Source organism: Phyllostomus hastatus, unplaced genomic scaffold, assembly GCF_019186645.2.
Source record: "Phyllostomus hastatus isolate PE091 unplaced genomic scaffold, TTU_PhHast_1.1 phas_scaffold_585, whole genome shotgun sequence".
NCBI classification, from domain to species: domain Eukaryota; kingdom Metazoa; phylum Chordata; class Mammalia; order Chiroptera; family Phyllostomidae; genus Phyllostomus; species Phyllostomus hastatus.
Window position 1 is genome coordinate 3,327,245 of NW_025334037.1, and position 17,921 is coordinate 3,345,165.

The following is a 17,921-nucleotide window of genomic DNA, read 5'->3' on the forward strand; positions in this document are numbered from 1 at the left end:
GCCTATTCTGACTGGCACTGTTCTAGGCTATTTTCTATTCGGATACTTTTATTCTATTATTGGGTAAGTACATTTAAGTATCTCTTTATTGTAATAATATGTGTTCAAAGGTGTGAAATGGGTTTAGCTATATAGTTTCATATAGTGTGTTTGGAAAGATCAGATTATATAAAAGACTTTGTTTCATAAGTAAACATAGTTTAATGATTATTTTAAAGTTTTGAATGGATAATTGTTAAATTTCTAAGTATTTATGAAATCATAAGGGTATTAACTTGCACTGCATACAAGTTGGTGTCCTCAGACATACTCCCTGATTTAACAGGTGATTTGGACATTCCTGTATGGCTGGCTCAGTCATAATAACTCATTTGGATGGTGGAGTGATCTAAATTTGTAAGCATTTCATAAAACAATCTCTTTACAGACTCTACCCTCATTTTTCCAGGAATTTGTGTGGTTAGACATAGTGGGAGCCAATTTAAAAAGTGGGGATTTCTGCTTTCAGAAAAATGCAATAGATGTACAATTTCCCTGTTTCCTCTGCCAAAACAACTAAAAGTCTTGAATGTTATATATAAAACAAACATAAGAAGACTCTGAAAAGTTGAGAAAAGGTATTAAGACTAGGTACCTAGGACTCAAAGAATGACATGGGGTGAATTCCTTGGGTTTTCTTTTTGCCTAATATATCCCAGACTTGGAGCTGAAGAAGTTGGCAGCCTGGAAACAGCAATAGGCACAGACTAAAAAGCCTGCTTTCTCTAATCAAAAGACCAGGGAAAGGGCAGCCTAGTAAGGCTCAAAACTTTTATGTAGTATCTGCTGTGCTATAGCAAAACACCACAGAAAGACTTTGACCCCTGCCCTACCCCTTGCTAGCCAAGACTGGTACAGATCCTAAACTTCCACCTTCATCAAATTATAACAAAGTTCTTCAACCCTACACCAGGGTGGTTTCAGAGAAGGCTGAGTAGCTAACCAGGAGTTTCATCTGTGCTGGGTAGTAACTAATCTTCCTACTGCCATTGTCCTGTTTTCCTGGATCATGTTACTAGAGACTGCATGGGGAGTCTGGCCTTAAGGAGGCATTCCTTTTTTTCTGCACTGGAGTAATGCTTAATAGGGGAGAATCATGACTTTTACCACCTCCTGCTAGTAAGGAGCTTAGCCCCCTCACAGCCAAAGTGACATCAGCAGAGGCCTACTGCGCAGCCAGAATCCATACCCTTGCCCAGTAGTGATGAAGAACTTCTCCCGAACTGAGGTGACAACAGAGGCCAAGTGGGAAACCTAGACTTCAACCTCTACCTGACAGTAATGAGGCAGGAACCTTTTCCCCAGCTGGAGCAGTGTCAAAGGAACCAGCTAAATCAGAAGATTTAATAGGATCCACAATACCCAAAATGTTCAGGTTTAATTAAAAAAAAATCACTCTACGTACTAAACCATAAATACCTTATTTGAGTGAAAGAAGAGACAATCAATAGACACAAACACTGAAATAACAGATGTTAGAATTATCTGACAAATATTTTAAAGAGCCATCATAGAAGTACTTCAATGACAGATTCCAAACCCACTTGAAACAAATAAACAGCCTCAGGGAAGAAATAGCAGATATAAAGAAAAGTGAAATGAGAATTTAGAACTGAAAAATGCAGTAACAAAATAAAAATATCAACAGATAGGCTCAACAGCAGAATGCAGAAGATATTGGAAAGCATCAGTGAATTCACTTCAAGATGGAACAATAGAAAATGCCCAATATAAATAAAAAAGAGAGAAACAGATTGGGGGAATAAAAGTTCCTCAGAGACTTATGGCACTATATAGTGAAAGATCTACTATTTATTTCATTGGAATCCTGGAAGGAAAAAAAAAAAAAAGAAGGCAAGGCTGAAAATACTCAAAGAAATAATGGTTGAAAACTTCCCATAATTGGTAAAAGGCATAAACATTCAGATCCAAGAAGCTGAGCAAACCCCAGATGAGATAAACCAAAAGAATTCTACATCAAGTCCAATTATAATCAAACTTCTAGAAAATAGAGACAAAATATCTTGAAAGCAGCAAGTGAGAAAACACACCTTTTCTTATAGGGAAAACCACTCTGATTTTTCGTAAGTAGATTTGTCATCAAAAACTATGGAGGCCAGAGTGAAGTGACACATTTTTTAGGTGGGTGTTGAAAGAACAGCGAAAATATTCTTCAGGAATGGAAGAAAATCAAGACATGGTTGGATGAGGGAGCACTAAGAGAATTTGTCATGAGCAGGCCCAACTTTAAAGAATGGCTGAAGAAATTTCTCTGAACAGAAAGGGGATGATTAAAAGGTAGGTATCTTGGAGCATTGGGAATGAAAAAAGAACACGGTAAGCAAAAACTTGGGTAAATAGAATTGGCTTTCTTTCTCTTCCTGAGTTTCCTAAAGTATGTTTGATGGTTGAACCAGAATTATTATACTGTATGATATGATTCTAAATATATAGAGAGGAAATGTGTGAGAAAATTATATTTAAATGGGAGAGGAAGAAAAGATGTAAAGGGAGGTACAGTTTCTCTGCTTCACTTGAGCTGTAAAAGGAAGGCACCAGTAGGCATTTTATGTATATAGTATCATACCTAGAGCAACTACTGAAAAAGAGATACCTTCAAAACAGGGTAGATAAATCAAAATGGAATTCAAAAAATATTCAAGTACTCCATAGGAAGGCAGGAGAAAGAAAACAAAAAAACTAAAATGGTGAATTTACGTACATATAAATGATCTAACTATACCAACTAAAAGGTAGAGATCAGCATATTAGATTAAAAAAAATGACCCAGTAGTATGCTATGTACAAAAACTCCCTTCAAGTATATTGGTATAGGCAAAACAGGGGCATTATATAATGATAAAAGGGTTACTTCATAAAGAGGACAGCAGCCCTAACTGTGTATGTACCAAATAATAGAGCTGCAAAATATATGAAGCAAAAACTTTCCAAACTAAAAGGAAAAATTGGCAGATCTACAGTTGTAGTTTGGGACTGCAGTACCCTTTTCTCAATAATTGATAAGTAGAACCTCTAGACAGAAAATCAGCAAAAATGTGGAACTTAACAACACCATCAACCAACAGAATCTAATAGACATTTATAAAACTCTGCACTCAACAATAGCTGAGTCTTATCTTGGTACTAAACCAAAGACAATTACAACCAACCAACCAACCAACCAAAACTATGGCCAAGCCAATGTCCTTAAGACATATAAATAGGAAAATTCTTACCAAAATATTAGCAGGTAGAAATAAGTAATATATAAAAAGAATTGTATACCATGGCCAAGTAGAGTTCATTCCAGGAATTCAAAGCTAATCAGTATTTTTAAAAAATCAATGAGTTAATCTACCAGAAGGTTTACATGATCACGTCAATTGACTCAATTGTTAAAATTCTATCAACATTCATGATAAAAAATGTAGATGCTAGGAATAGATTTTTGCAACTTGATAAAGAACATTTTCAAAAAACCTACAGCTGACACAATACTTCACGGTGCAAGACTGAATGAATGTTTTCTCCCTAGAATGTCAAGGATGTCTTCTTTCAACACTCTTATTCAGTATAGTACTGGAAGTCCTAGCCAACACAATAAAGCAAGTAGAGGAAATGAAATGAAAGGCATACCAATTAAAGGAAGAAATTAAATTATCCCCACCCTCAATTTTAGATAACATTTTATGTAAAAAGTCTCTAGATATAATAAGTGAGTTGAGCAAAGTAGTATCCTACAAAGTATCTATGTGTTAAAAACTACAAACTGAAATAAATAAATAAATGGAGAAACACACTTTGCTCATTTGATTGGAAGATTCAACATAGCAAAGATGTCCATTCTCTCCCAGGTTATATAGTTTTAATGCAATTACTTTCAAAATGTGGCAGGATTTTTAATGATATGCACAGGTTAATTCTAAAATTTATATAGAAGGCAAAGGAACTAAAATAGCTAGAATTCTGGAAAAAGCAGAGTAAGTTGAAGGAATCAGTCTACCTGATTTTTATATAGCTATAGTAATAAAGGCTGTATGGTGTTGATGGAGGGATAGACGAAGAGGTTAGTGGAATAGAATGGAAAACACAAATAGTTTCAACAAATATGCCCCACTGACTTTTGAGGAAGACACCAAAGTGGTTAAATGGAGGAAGAATGATCTTTCCACTGTATGGTGTTGGAACACCATACATAAGACATCCATAAGTACAAAAAAGAACCTCTACTTAAACCTTACATTGTATACAAAAATTAGCTCAAAATGGATCATAGACTTAAACATAAAGTGTAAAGTTATAACTTTTAGTAATATAAATAGGAAAGAAGTCTTCCAGATCTAGAGTTAAGCTCTGTGTTCTTAGGTTTGATTCTAAAAGTTGGAGCTCATCAAAATTAAAAATTTGCTCTTTGAAAGCCCATGCAAAGAGGGTAAGAATAGAAGCTACAGACTGGGAGAATATACTTGCAAACCACATATCTGATGCTTGCAAACCACGTATCTGACAAAGGACTAATTTATAGGATATGTAAAGAAGTTTCAAAATACAATATTAAAAAACCCCTCAGACAATCCATGTAGACCATAGGCAAAAGATATAAACATCTTATTGAAGAGGATATACAGATATTAAGTAAATACAGGAAAAGATGTTAAATGTCACTAGGGAAATACAAATTCAAACCACAATAAGGATATCATTCTGTACCTACAGAGTGGTTAAAATAAAAAATAATGACAGCACTTAAAACTGGTGAGAGTGTGGATAAACTAGATCATTCACATTTTTGGTGGGAATATGAAATGTTACAAGTAGTTTCTTATAAAATTAAACATGCAATTACCATAAAATCCAGCAATTATACTTTAGGTTAATTATCCTAGGGAAATGAAAGCTTATGTTTACACAAAAACCTGTTCACAAATGTGCATAGCATCTTTATGTTAATATTCCAAAGCTAGAATCAGCCCATAGGTCTTTCAGCAAGGGAGTGATTAACAAACTTGTATATCATAGAATGCTATTCAGCAATAAGAAGGGAAAATTATTGGCACACACAAAAACTTGAAGGAATCTCCAGGGAATTATGCTGAGTGGAAAAAGCCAATCCCAAAAGGATATGTATGATATAAAAAATTTTAAGACATGGGGACAGTGTAGTCATAGCCACAGCTTATAGATTTGGTGGGGTCAAGAGGAGAACAGATGGTTACCATAAAGGGGCAACATAAGGTGTACTTGTGGTAGAGGAACTGTTCAGTCTCTTGACTAGTGATGGATATATGATCCTATACAGGTGATAAAACTGTGTAAAGCTTATTGTGCGCACATATGCAGACAAATGAGTACACCAAAACTGGAAAAATCTAGGAATAAAATAGGTGATTGTATCAATGGAGGAAGCTGGGCAGAGTCTACAAGCATCTCCCTGTGTTATTTCTTATAATTGTATGTGAATCTACAATGATCTCAGAAATTGCGATTAAAATAAGTAGGTGGCTTAGGTTAAAAGTAATTGGAGTCTTTTCCCTAGTGAAACACAACAGAAACACATTATATGTATATTAAAGTATATACTGTACCCTGAGAAGGTAATTGGATATATTTGCAATGGCGTAAAATCGCTAAGTATATCAAAATCAAAAAATAGTTATCAGTCAAGGTTCTGATTTATCCTTGTCAACTTGAAAAATAAAGTGTCACATTTTAATATCCATTTCTCCATTCTAAATAAAATAGAGATTAAATGATGGAGAAAGATTTTATATATAGGCTAAGAGTAAAAAGAAAAACGAGAGGATTTATAGACAATACCATTCTTTGGTTATATTTTTGATTGCACTGTACCTATATTTTCTGCATTGAATATAAAATTGTGCTAAGCTATTTTTTTAATCCTCACTCAAGGATATGCTTATTGACTCTAGAGAGGGGGGAAGGAATGGAGAGAGAAAAAGAGAGAAATATCAATGTGAGAAAGAAACATTGATCAGTTCCCTCTTACACACAGCCCTACTCGGGACTGATCCTGCAACCTAGGCTTGTGTCCTGACTGGGAATTGAACCCGGGATGCTTTGATTTATGGGACAGTTCTCCAACCAGCTGAGCCAAACTGGTCAGGGCCACAACTGATATTTTTTATTTGGGGAACTAAGGATGTCAGAATTCTTTGTGTACTATTCTGAACTGTGAAAATTACAGTCTTAAAAAATGTGCAAAATTACATTTTGTATAGTATATAAGTAAATTCTAGAAAATAAAGCTATAATCTTCACTCTGGAATGATGAAAAACAATCATAGTTAACCCAAAGCTAGTTTGTAAGCATGATACATCCATTTAACATACTCAAGATGACAGCTCATGGTAAGCAGCATAGGTTTTTGTGTGTGTGTATGTGTATTAATAATATTACAATGATAATATTTTGTTCTATTTTATGATCCATACTTAATTTTTAGTCCCTAAAATATAGTTTGGCATGATTTCTTAGTTATCTTGTATATAACATTAAGTGAAGATAAATGTATACAACCACATTAGCCCATCATTTACGTATCATTTACACATTTTTTAATGGGCGGATGGATGAATTGAAGCTAATTTTTATAACTGACTAAACTTTATAATTATCCTGGTTAAAACTTTTTAAAAAGCTAGAGTGAGGAAGCTATAGAAACTTATCAATACAGAAACTAAAAAAGTTATTAATATAGCTTTAACTGGTTTCTCAGCCTGGAGGATAATGGTAGCTGCCTCCACACATCCTTCCCCCAAATTCGAGAAGGTGTGGGCTAATTGGGTTTCATTTGTGTTCCTTTTGCATTAGTGGGAGAAGGAATATCACGAACTTCAAATTACCTGTAAGTAGTAAAATAAATAACCACCAAGTTCCAACAGAATTTGCACTGCTGCCGCAAGTCTGTATGGGAAGAGGGTGGAGTGGGAGGCTTTAGAGACTATAAACTAGAGAAGAGGGGATTGAAGGACTTAGGCAAAACAAAGAGAAAATCACCCTCAAAAAGAGAAAGTACTAACATAGTATGTGCCAACATAGACCGGACTTGGTAGTTTACAGTGTCAGCTAAAGGGAAGGAGTTTTAGAGTGAGCAGGATAGAAGTGGCAGCCCTGGAGGAATATTGCTTTTGGGGAAGAAGGAGATAAATGGAGAAGGGCTAATGCCTCCTACCCAAAGCAAGTGAAGAGAAAGCAAGTAGAAAAAAAATTAAGGGTCCTACAAAATGAAGATACCCATCTCTCCTCTCATTGCCAGTTCAAAAAACTGTGCTTCCCTAAGTTGCCAAAATTTATTCTCAAACTAAAGAATGCTATCCACAAAATGAATAGGGGAAAAAAACTTAGCACCACTAGCAGAAGAAAACAAAAAATACGTGTTAAAGCATTTTAGTTTATGAAAATCCCCCCCAAATAAAAACCTTCAGAAAATAGCTGAAAAGTAGAATAGTACCAAGTAGGACAGTACCCTAGACTAAATTAAATAGTTTTCAAATGAACAAAACAACCTAGTATCCAAAAATTTAAAGAGAGAAATGGGTTTACAAAAACAAGCCCTGGCTGAGTTACTAGGTTAGAGCGTTATCTCTTACACCAGAAGGTTGCTCATACCTAGGTTGTGTATTCGATCCCCAGTTGGGGCATGTACAGGAGGCAGCCCTTCATTCATTCTCTCTCTCTCCCTCTCTGTCTGTCTCTCTCTCTCCTACCCTCTCTAAAAATCCATAAAGAAACATGTCCTTGGGTGAGGATTAAAAAATATAATAAATAAACAAGAAATGCAATGAATAGTGGTCAAAGTCAGGAAAGAAAGAAAAAGACAAAACTATGCTAGAAATAAGTAAATTATAAAGTACTTGAAAGATAATAGAATGGAATAAAAATCTAAGGGACATAAATGAAAATGAGATTTTAAATAAAGGGATCTCAGAGAAAATGATTGTAAGGGAAGGGCTAGTAAAGGAGGTGTCCAACATAAGGAGTCTGGAGAATAAAAAGAAGGTGAAACAAAACTTATAAACTATATTGCAGGAAAACTTTATGAGAATAAGAGAAATTTAAACCTACCTTTTGAAGGACCCACCATTTATCTGGACAAATTGGCCTGGAATAACCAACTCTGGGACATATTTTAGTAAACCATTAAACTTTAAGGATAAATTTGACTGACATCATACTTCTGAACATCAACATTTCAAATCATGGCAACAGAATCACAATTTCAAGAAACTCAAATGAAGAAAGTGCAGGCCAAGGATTCAATATCCAGTCGGCATTCCTTCAATAATGGTGGTGATAGAAAACCAGTTTTGAACATTGAGGAACTCTTTGAATGTTATAATCATGAGCCCATCTTTGGAGTTTATTGGAGAATGAACTCCATCCAACCAAGGAGTCACTGGGGAAACTTAAGGAAAAGGACTGTCAGCATTTGATTTATTGAGTTGTAGAATTAAGGACTAATTTAATATTGTAGAAATGAGTAAATTTTGAAAGAATGGGGACATGGGTAGAACAATAATATGAAATGTTCTATTTTCAACAAAGTACAAGGAATATCATTCTCAAAAAAGGATGAGAAAGGGAAAATATTGCAGAACAAGATCAAAGGCTGTTCAGTAGGTGGGAAACACAGTACCATCTAGAACTGGCAGTCTAGACACTACAAGCCTAAGTAAGAAAAGGGAAAAGATAAGAGGATTAAGGACAATTAAAAAAGTATAAATGGATTACAACAAAATTACTAACCTTCCTAAATGCCAAAAAAATATAAAAAACAGTAAGAAGACATTCCACACAGAGAAAGGAACATAGCAAATACTATTCAATACAGTAATTGTAGCATAAAATAGTGACTGAGGTAAAACAAAATATCAGTCATATCAACTATGAATGGGCTTAAATTGCCTATTAGAAGAAAAAAAATTCAAGTTGGCTTCTAAAAGCAAACATTACATTAAAATTTGGTTTACACAAGAATCCATTAGTGGATGCTAAATCTAGAGTGGAAAGTTTAAGGCTGAGGATTTTTGTGTGGTTTCTAAGGGTCTTCCAGATTTCTTATTAGCCACAAGTAGAAAAAATAACTATATAAGGGGGGGACTAAGAAAACCCCCAGAATTTATTTATTAAAAATTGTATATTTATTCTTACATGTTTAAACTTTAGTCACTTTCCAAGCAGTCTCCATTTGATCAATATACCTATCAAGAACAGTTTTTCCACTGCTCAAAGCAGTTTTTGAACTTGTCAGTCTTAATGCCTCTTAGTGCTTCTGCTGTTTTTGTTTCACCCCTTCCACGTGGCAAAACGGTTTTCTTCGAGGATTTTTTTTCATTGGGGAAAGTGCTCTGGGTGAAATTGGGTGAATAGGGAGGGTGGGGCATGGGGTCATGTCGTTTTTGGTCAAAAACTGCTGAACACTCAGCATGGTGTGGGCAGGTGAGCTTATAAATCACCCATATCGTGGAATGGGCAAATGTGTTAAAAGAGTTTTCAAAAAAATTTCACTGAGACCAAATGCAGCCTCTCACAACACCACCAGCTGGTGCAACTGATACAGGTGGGTTCCTAGAACACTCACCTAGCAGAAGAAGCCTGTACTACAAGGGGCCTGTCCTCCAGAAGATAATTCTGGGATTTTTTGAGGGGAGTACCCCTCATATAGTGGACAAACTGAACAAGACTCTGCATGATTAAAGTTAATAATATCACTAGTAAGGAGGATAGGGACATAATGGTCTGTAACAGTGAAGCCCTTAAAAAGACATAAAGTAGTCTAGAAAGGCACGCATGATCTGAATCTGATCATGAGGAACATCAGAGAAACCCAGATTGTGGAACAGTTTATCAAATACCTGGTCTTGCCCTGGCTGGTGTGGCTCAGTTGGTTGGAGTGTCCTGTAACCAAAAGGTTGCCAGTTCCATTCCTGGTCAGGGCACAAGCCTTCCCTGTGGATTTAATCCCTGGTCCAGTCACATAAGGAAGGCAACCAGTTGATGCTTCTCTCTCTCATTGATGTTTCTCTTCCTTCCTGTCTTTCTAAAAGCAATGAAAAAATGTCCTCAGGTGAGGATTTTTTTTAAAAAGATTATAATATCTGGCCTCTGCAAAAAAGAAAAAGTTAATGTCATGAAAGAAAGGCTTTGGTTGAAGAGGCAGCCAGCCAAATGCAGTCTGTGATTCTGGATTCCATTCTGTACTGAAAGGGGAGAAATACTATTAACGACATTATTAGGATAATTGACAGAATTGGAATATGGATGGAAAAAAGCACTTTAAATTTTTCTGAGCTTGGTAACTCTACTGTGTAAGAATATTCTTGTTCTTAAAATGTTACATTGAAATTTTAAGGGGAAAGCATGATGTGTGAACCTACTCTCAAATGGTTGGGAAAAATACATAATGTGTATGTAGGTGGGATAATGATAAAGCAAAGGTGGCAAACTGTTAAAGCTTGGTGAGTCCGAGTAAATGGTTAAAGGGAATTTTCTGTTCTTTAAATTTCTCTGAGTTTAAAAAAAGGAAAAAGAAAAGATCTGGGTATAAACTATAAGCCAGAGACCAATACACACACACACCTTAGTTTAGTAAGGTGGAATTCGAGTTAGATAATTTTTCAGTATCCCTCTTGTCCTTCCTGCCCCCCTCTTTACTCCTTCCCTCATTGTTTTAGATATTGAGTGTTTTACCAATTCAAATTATCTCTATTTGAAAAATTATGAATTTGATGGTGTTCTGTGTTAAGCTATATGTATGTGTGATTTCTATGAAAGCTTCTTTTACTCTGTTGTTTTTACAGCACTTGCCTTTTTATGCTTAAAATATGCTTTAGAGAGAAAAAAATATTTTCTAAATGTGTTCTTTCCTATGACTTCCAGTAAAATGCTTGGTCATGTGGAAACTCCCCCAGCCAGTTGATCCCCCCGCCTTGGTCTTCCTTGTGTTTTGAGAACAAATAAGAGATGGATGATGCTAGAAACCTTTTTAATATCTTTTCATATCTTTGATCTTATTTCAGAATGAGTTATATCAAACAATATGTGGGTAGTAGTTCTAAAAACTTTGCCAGCTCTTTTACAACTAAGTCCGTTTTGCCAGATCAAGTTCCCTTTATCTGTGTTTTGAGGAACAACTGAAATACTTGAAAATACTTTGTCTTAATGATTCCATGTTTCCTTATATGTAATAAATATGTATTGCCAGTATTTCTGCTTAGACCATGTGAAGGGAGAACATCAAATGCAGTTTGACATTATGCAGCCTTATATATTGTATTAACTATAATTCATTTTTATTGTGAAAAATTACTGATTAAAAATTAATTTTATGTCCACCGATTCTTTAGCAGTGTTCATACTAAGTTTCTTGCTTCTGTCTTAAGGCTATATGGAGAAAAGAGAACAACATGGTACACAGATGAATAGTCCAGGAATTCTCATTATGCATTTTCAAATGCAGCAGTATCTGACATGCAGTGAGAAGAGTGCAGTGTCTTTCAACCTTTATACTAGTGCAGTGGTGGATTACTGATTGATTCTAAATATAGTGATTAAGGATGATTATTAGATTTTTAAGTATATGGATAGTGTAAATTCTTTAGAGTTCTGTGTTATTTACTGTACAGTTTAAAAATATCTCCTTTTACAAGAAGATTGAAATGGTATGTGTAACTGCTTTTCTAAGAAGCATGGGATTACTTTTTAACCTAAAGACTAAGGATTTTTATTAGGTTATTTAGGCAAACACCATAATGTAAAATTAACAAAAATTAGGTAGAAATGACTATGATGTACAATAATAGCAGGAAAGGCAGGGCTCATACAGAATGGAATAATTATATTTTTGCTCAGTTTTTATAATATTTTGTTGATTCTATTTTTTCTTTTTGCATTTTGAGTTGCTAATTTTTAGCCATTGTTTATAAGTATTTTGATAATTGCATTGTTTTCATATTAAGGACTTTGTCATTAATATTATAACATTATTAAATAATTATGAAATAATTTTTTTTCTAATTAGGAAGAAGCATTGCATGCATTTATTCAGCCAGAGATCCTTGATGGCCCAAATCAATATTTTTGTGAACGTTGTAAGAAGAAGTGTGATGCAAGAAAGGTAGATGCCATGTAGAAATTAATACTAAATTACTGAGGTAATAGTCAGTATTTAATAGGTCCCCCTCTTTTTTTTAGGGTCTTCGGTTTTTGCATTTCCCTTATCTGCTGACCTTACAATTGAAAAGGTTTGATTTTGATTATACAACCATGCACAGGATTAAACTGAATGATCGGATGACATTTCCTGAAGAGCTAGATATGAGTACATTTATTGATGTTGAAGATGAGGTAAATATTTATTATATTTTTTGTTATAAGATTTTTTGTTAGTCCATTTGTTTAGTCATGTTTAAAAGAACTATGTGGAGTAGCTTAACACTGATGTTTGGACTATTTATTTACTTTATTTTTTTCCCTTACCATTTATCCCCCCATACCCTCTTCTACCTCTACCCACTAGACTATTTTCTTGCTGGAAGCTTAGCTTTTCTTATTTTCTAGTGCCAAGTTCTGTAAAAACAACTGACTCCATATAAGCTTTCTCTGTCCATCATAAATTGTATTTCAAATAGTCTTGCTTGATCAAAGTCACTTATGATGTTTTTTGAAAAGATAAAGAAGTCCTAAAAACTCTGGGAATATTTCTTTAGTTTGAGATGTAATCTTATGTTTCATGCTTTGTCAATATTGAAATAAACCAATCTAGAGGGAGGCTGCGCTTGTACATTAAAAAGCAGAGAACAAATATATATGAGTGAATGGACAAGCAAACTGGGTAGAATAGCCGTAATTCCTTATATTTGTCTCAGTGTCTTTTTCAAGGATTAAGGTTTCTGGGTTATTCTCCCTTAAGGTTTGCCTTCTCATATTGGCTAGATTAGAACGCTAAGAAAGAAAGGTATTTTGTCTGTTTTCTTTTTGTAATTAGTTTCTTTAAATTAAAACCTTATTTAAATAGTTTGAGAATGTTACTTTGTACTACACGGGTGTAATGCTCATCAGTTTTTTCCACTCACTGACCTGCTCGAATTCTCTGATTGATTTCTCTCTCTTTATCCAGTAAAAGGTTCATAATGTTCCACTATATCCTTTTGGAAACTCTTAATATTTCATTATGGGAAATATTTACAATTACTTAACACAGTTGTTAGAGTGATAAATCTTTAGAATTCGCAAACTGTCATGAAACATTTTTTCCTGATTGGAACTTATTACTATAGTATAAAAATGCTTTTTCCCCGAAGCTCAGAAAATAATTTTAAACATTCATCAAATTTTATTTAGTGCTGCTGAATGCTAAGAGACAATATGGTATAAAGAGCAACCTTTCTGAGCCTCCTTTTCTTGTCTGTAAAGTAAGGATAATAATTGGCTTTTTATGGCTTTTATGAGAAGAGAGTGCTTTAGATCAAGTAGGTGTTCATTGAAGGATACCTATGACCAGGTAATACTTTGAAAGGTTTAGTTTAAAATGACATCCCAGATGATTGTGCTTTAAGCTAGGAAATCCACCCAAAGTATACCAAACTTTCAAAGGTGACGTAATCATTGTATGATTCCTTCTCAGAGATCATTATTACTTCAGTCTTCTGTATGTTCCTAATATTTTGGGTTGGCCAAAAAGTTTGCTTGTTTTTTTCTGTAAGATGTCTCTAGAAGCACTTAGCTATTTTTAACCTCATTCAAAACAATTTTGATAGATTGTATTGACAGCTGTCATATCAGCATGCATTTAAAAAAACTTAAAGTTAGCAAATTTTTGTTTAGCCATTTTAATATTGAAGATGAAGGAAAATAAGCAACATTTTCACTGTACGATGCTTTATTATTACAACAAAGGTAAAAACGCAACTGAAACAAAAAAGATTTGTGCAGTGTATGAAGAAGATGCTGTGACTGATCCAACGTCTCAAAAGTGGTCTGCCAAGTTTCGTACTGGAGATTTCTCACTGGACGATGCTCCACAGTTGGGTCTACCAGTTGAAGTTGATAGTGATCAAATTGAGACATTGATTGAGAACAGTCAATGTTCTCCAACATGGGAAATAGCCAACATACTCAAAATATCCAAATCAATAGAGTTATTGGTGAAAATGAAAAATGTGTCTTATTTTACAGAAAAAAAACTCAGTGGACTTTTTAACCAAGCCAATATTTCTTGTAAAGGGAAATCTTTTTCAAGGGATGAAAACCTAGATATAAAGTTTGACAGGAACTTTTAGGAAGTTCTAAATTCATTTCTTGGGAGAGGAAAAGAGAAGGTGCTCTGGCTTAGTTAAAGGAGTTTTGGGAATGATCTCTTTGGACTTAGTGTGGAGTTCTAAAGTTGCTTTTTACCTCCATTTTTCCTTGAACCAACTAAAGGGATGAAGACCATGTCAGATGCAGTCCCTACAGCAAAGTTCTTGGCAAAAAAATTGATGCTTCTTTTATATTAGTTGGTTAATTCAAGAACTTCTATGCCATGCCTTAGATGAGAATTCTTAAATTATTTAAATAAAAACATTTTAGATATATATAAAACATTAAACAAAAAGGAGGAAAGAAGTCTTAGAAGTAGATTTCTTCCATTTAAATATGTATGGCAGGAATTTAAAAACCATAAAAGCATGAAAAAGTATGATTTACTGTTATATTTCCACCTCCTACATACTAGAGTATAAAATTATTGAGGATAGATACATCTTGTTTTTCTAATTGTCTGTAATACCTAGCATAATGATAAACTGAATATAATACCAATAAACTGAATAATATAATACCTTGATATAATACCTAGCATAATGATAAAATATGATCTTTGGGGATTTGGGAACAAAAGCAGCTCATTTTGGAGCTTTGGTTCTCTGCTTTTTTTCATTTTGGTGAAAGAAATACTTTTTATTGTTACTTTGCAACTATAAACGTAAGTATGGTTTAATAGAATTCTGAATCACTGATTTGGTGTATTAGAATTTTAAGGAATTAATATAAATGTTTTTAAAATACACTCTTGTTTTATTTTTTTAGAGTCTTTTAGAGAAAAACTAAATTCACTTAACATATTTTATTAACAATAACATCTTAAATTATGTGAAAAGCAGCATATAGATAAAGAGTTTACTTGAGTATATATTTTTCCTGTGTTTAGTTTGTAATTGTGAAATATTTATGTTTTATTAAGAAATCCCCTCAGACTGAAAGTTGCACCGACAGTGGAGCAGAAAACGAAGGCAGTTGTCACAGCGATCAGATGAGCAATGATTTCTCCAATGATGATGGTGTTGATGAAGGCATCTGCCTTGAGAGCAACAGTGGAACTGAAAAGATTTCAAAACCTGGTCTTGAAAAGGTAGCCGTTACAGTGTGTGGTGTTTAGTTGAAAGAGAGAATAATGTATCTCTGGGCTAGTGTATACAATTATGTAGCTGTGTGACTGATAAAGTTCTTTTTAAAAGGAGTTTAATTTTTGAAAATTAAGACTTTTTAAGACATTCTTTTTTATGCATTTATGCGATTATAATTAAACTTAGGAGAAACTACTTACAGGTGGGAGCATTAATTTTTGGGAGGCTGAACTGCGATTATGTAGGCAAGGTGGGTGATGGTGTGGAAAGGGCCCTAGTAATCAGGACTTTGGCCCCTAAAGTTGCAGCAAGCCTCTACAACTCAGATATCTCGTATCTTAGAGTTTTCTCATACAGCAAAATAAAACATTAGATCTTTTGATTTTTAAAATTCTGCCTGTGGAATCCTTTATGAAATAGTTAATAATAGAACTGATTTTTTAATTTTTTGTTTGTTTGTTTATGTCCCGCCACACTGTGGTGAGGTGGTTCCTTCCCCCTGTCCGTGATTATAAAGCTTCTCTCCAGCTAGTGTTCAGTTGGTTATTCAGGATGATTTCTCTACAATTAATTGTAATTCCAGATTGGTCCTGGGAGGAGGTTAGTGTAGTTTCCACCTACTCCTCCGCCATCTTGGGTCTCACTCAGAACTGATCTTTTCAAGGCAGGGGAAAGACAAAGCCCTCAGTCCACTTCCTCCTCCCCCGGCCCCCAGCCCCATGACAGCCCTAAGGCACTTAAAAATGTTATAGTTCCATGAATTATAATTTTAAAACTACAAAGCTGGATAATCTCCAAGATAGAACATTTTTTTGTCACTGTGTCAATGATTTTTAACATTTTATCAAACCATTTCTTCCACATTCATATAATCTGCTTTAATGAAGTGAGAATTACAGAGCAGATATCTTGAACACAGTGTGGATGTGAGTCACTAGCATGAAAACTGATCACTAGCTCAATCTTAGAGTCATATTACATATACAGGTTTTTTTGGCAATATTTGAGAATGGGGTTTTCAAGTACATAAATCTATTTTTAGCCCAAGACCAAAATTACCTATTTCTTTCAGGGCGGATAGATGAGTGTGAATTGCTATGAAATGAATAATGTGGGGATACATTATAACTTAGTATAAGGAACGTTACATTCAAGGAAGGGGTTGGCACACTGACTTAAGAGCAAAATCCAACCCTGTGCCTGGTTTTCTGCATAGACAATTACAGTTTTTTTCCATTGGCTTATTAAAGTAGGTACGTCTTCCCTTACAACGTTGAGTAATATAGTGAGAGAGGATATTCTAGCACTGTTCCGAGGCTCACGAGCAGTGTGTTCAGTCTCTCATCTTTGATTATGATGTTTGTTATAGGTGTCTTATGGATGTTCTTTATCAAGTTGAGAAAGTTTCCTTATTCTCAATTTGTAGATAGTTTTTATCACAAATGAGTACTGGATTTTGTGAAATACTGTTTCTGGGTCAGTTGATATGATCATGTAATTTTCCTTCTTCAGTCTGCATTCCATAGATCAGTGAGTTTCAGCTAGTGTGCCATGGTGCACTGAAGTGCCACAAGAATTTTTAAAACGTGCAATACCTGATTATTTAGCCAGGGGCACTGATTTCTTTTCCCTGAGATTGTCAAATAAAAAATGACAACGGCTTAAACAATAGCCGTCTGGTGTGAATGGATCAAAATTATACCTTTTTTTGTCAGATTGACAAAAAACATATTTTTTGGTGTGCCACAGAATTTTAGTAATTAGTTTATGTGTGCCATGAGATGAAAAGGTTGAAAATTGCTTGCATAGATTGCTTTTCTAATGTTGACCCAGCTTTGCATACCTGAAATGTCACATCAGTAAATCACTGTATCACAGATATTACATAAATACATTAGATGCTGCAAATTATTCTATCCCTCATCTCCTTTGTAAATGAAGTATAATTTTATTTGAATCAAAAACAGTTATTTGGGATTTATTGATCTTGACCATTCATATTAGATTAGCCTTATATTTGACACATGCTTCTCAAATTTTAGACTATTACTTTCTTTTTTTACATCAATAAGTAAATTATTTTTCAGATGTGCATAGTTCCAGAGGATGTAGCATAATTAAAATGTGAAGGGATACAGTGAATAAAACTTGTGAAACTTGCAGTATATACATTTACGTGGTGACTTGCCATTTTAATTATCTTTGAGGAGGGTTAATCTACAATAAATATATAGGATAACTAACATGTTACTTTACTATGTATTAATAAAGACTAGGAAATATACAAATAAAGGATTTTGTGTTTTTCCTCTTCTTGAGCTACCTTTATTTTTTTCCCTTAGAATTCCTTGATCTATGAGCTCTTCTCTGTTATGGTTCATTCGGGGAGCGCTGCTGGTGGTCATTATTATGCTTGTATAAAGTCATTCAGTGACGATCAGTGGTACAGCTTCAATGATCAACATGTCAGCAGGGTA

General features: G+C 34.4%; 1 protein-coding gene across 2 annotated transcripts in view; it reads left to right on the forward strand.

Annotated features, from left to right (window-relative positions):
- The window catches only part of USP47 (ubiquitin specific peptidase 47), a 103,950-nt gene that overhangs the window by 61,670 nt on the left and 24,359 nt on the right, over positions 1 to 17,921 (forward strand). For both annotated transcript variants that reach the window (XM_045825180.1, XM_045825181.1), the window contains 4 exons: positions 12,081 to 12,176; positions 12,254 to 12,406; positions 15,282 to 15,449; positions 17,787 to 17,918. In XM_045825180.1, the coding sequence (XP_045681136.1) occupies positions 12,081 to 12,176; positions 12,254 to 12,406; positions 15,282 to 15,449; positions 17,787 to 17,918 (549 nt within the window). The remainder of the gene's footprint in view (positions 1 to 12,080; positions 12,177 to 12,253; positions 12,407 to 15,281; positions 15,450 to 17,786; positions 17,919 to 17,921) is intronic.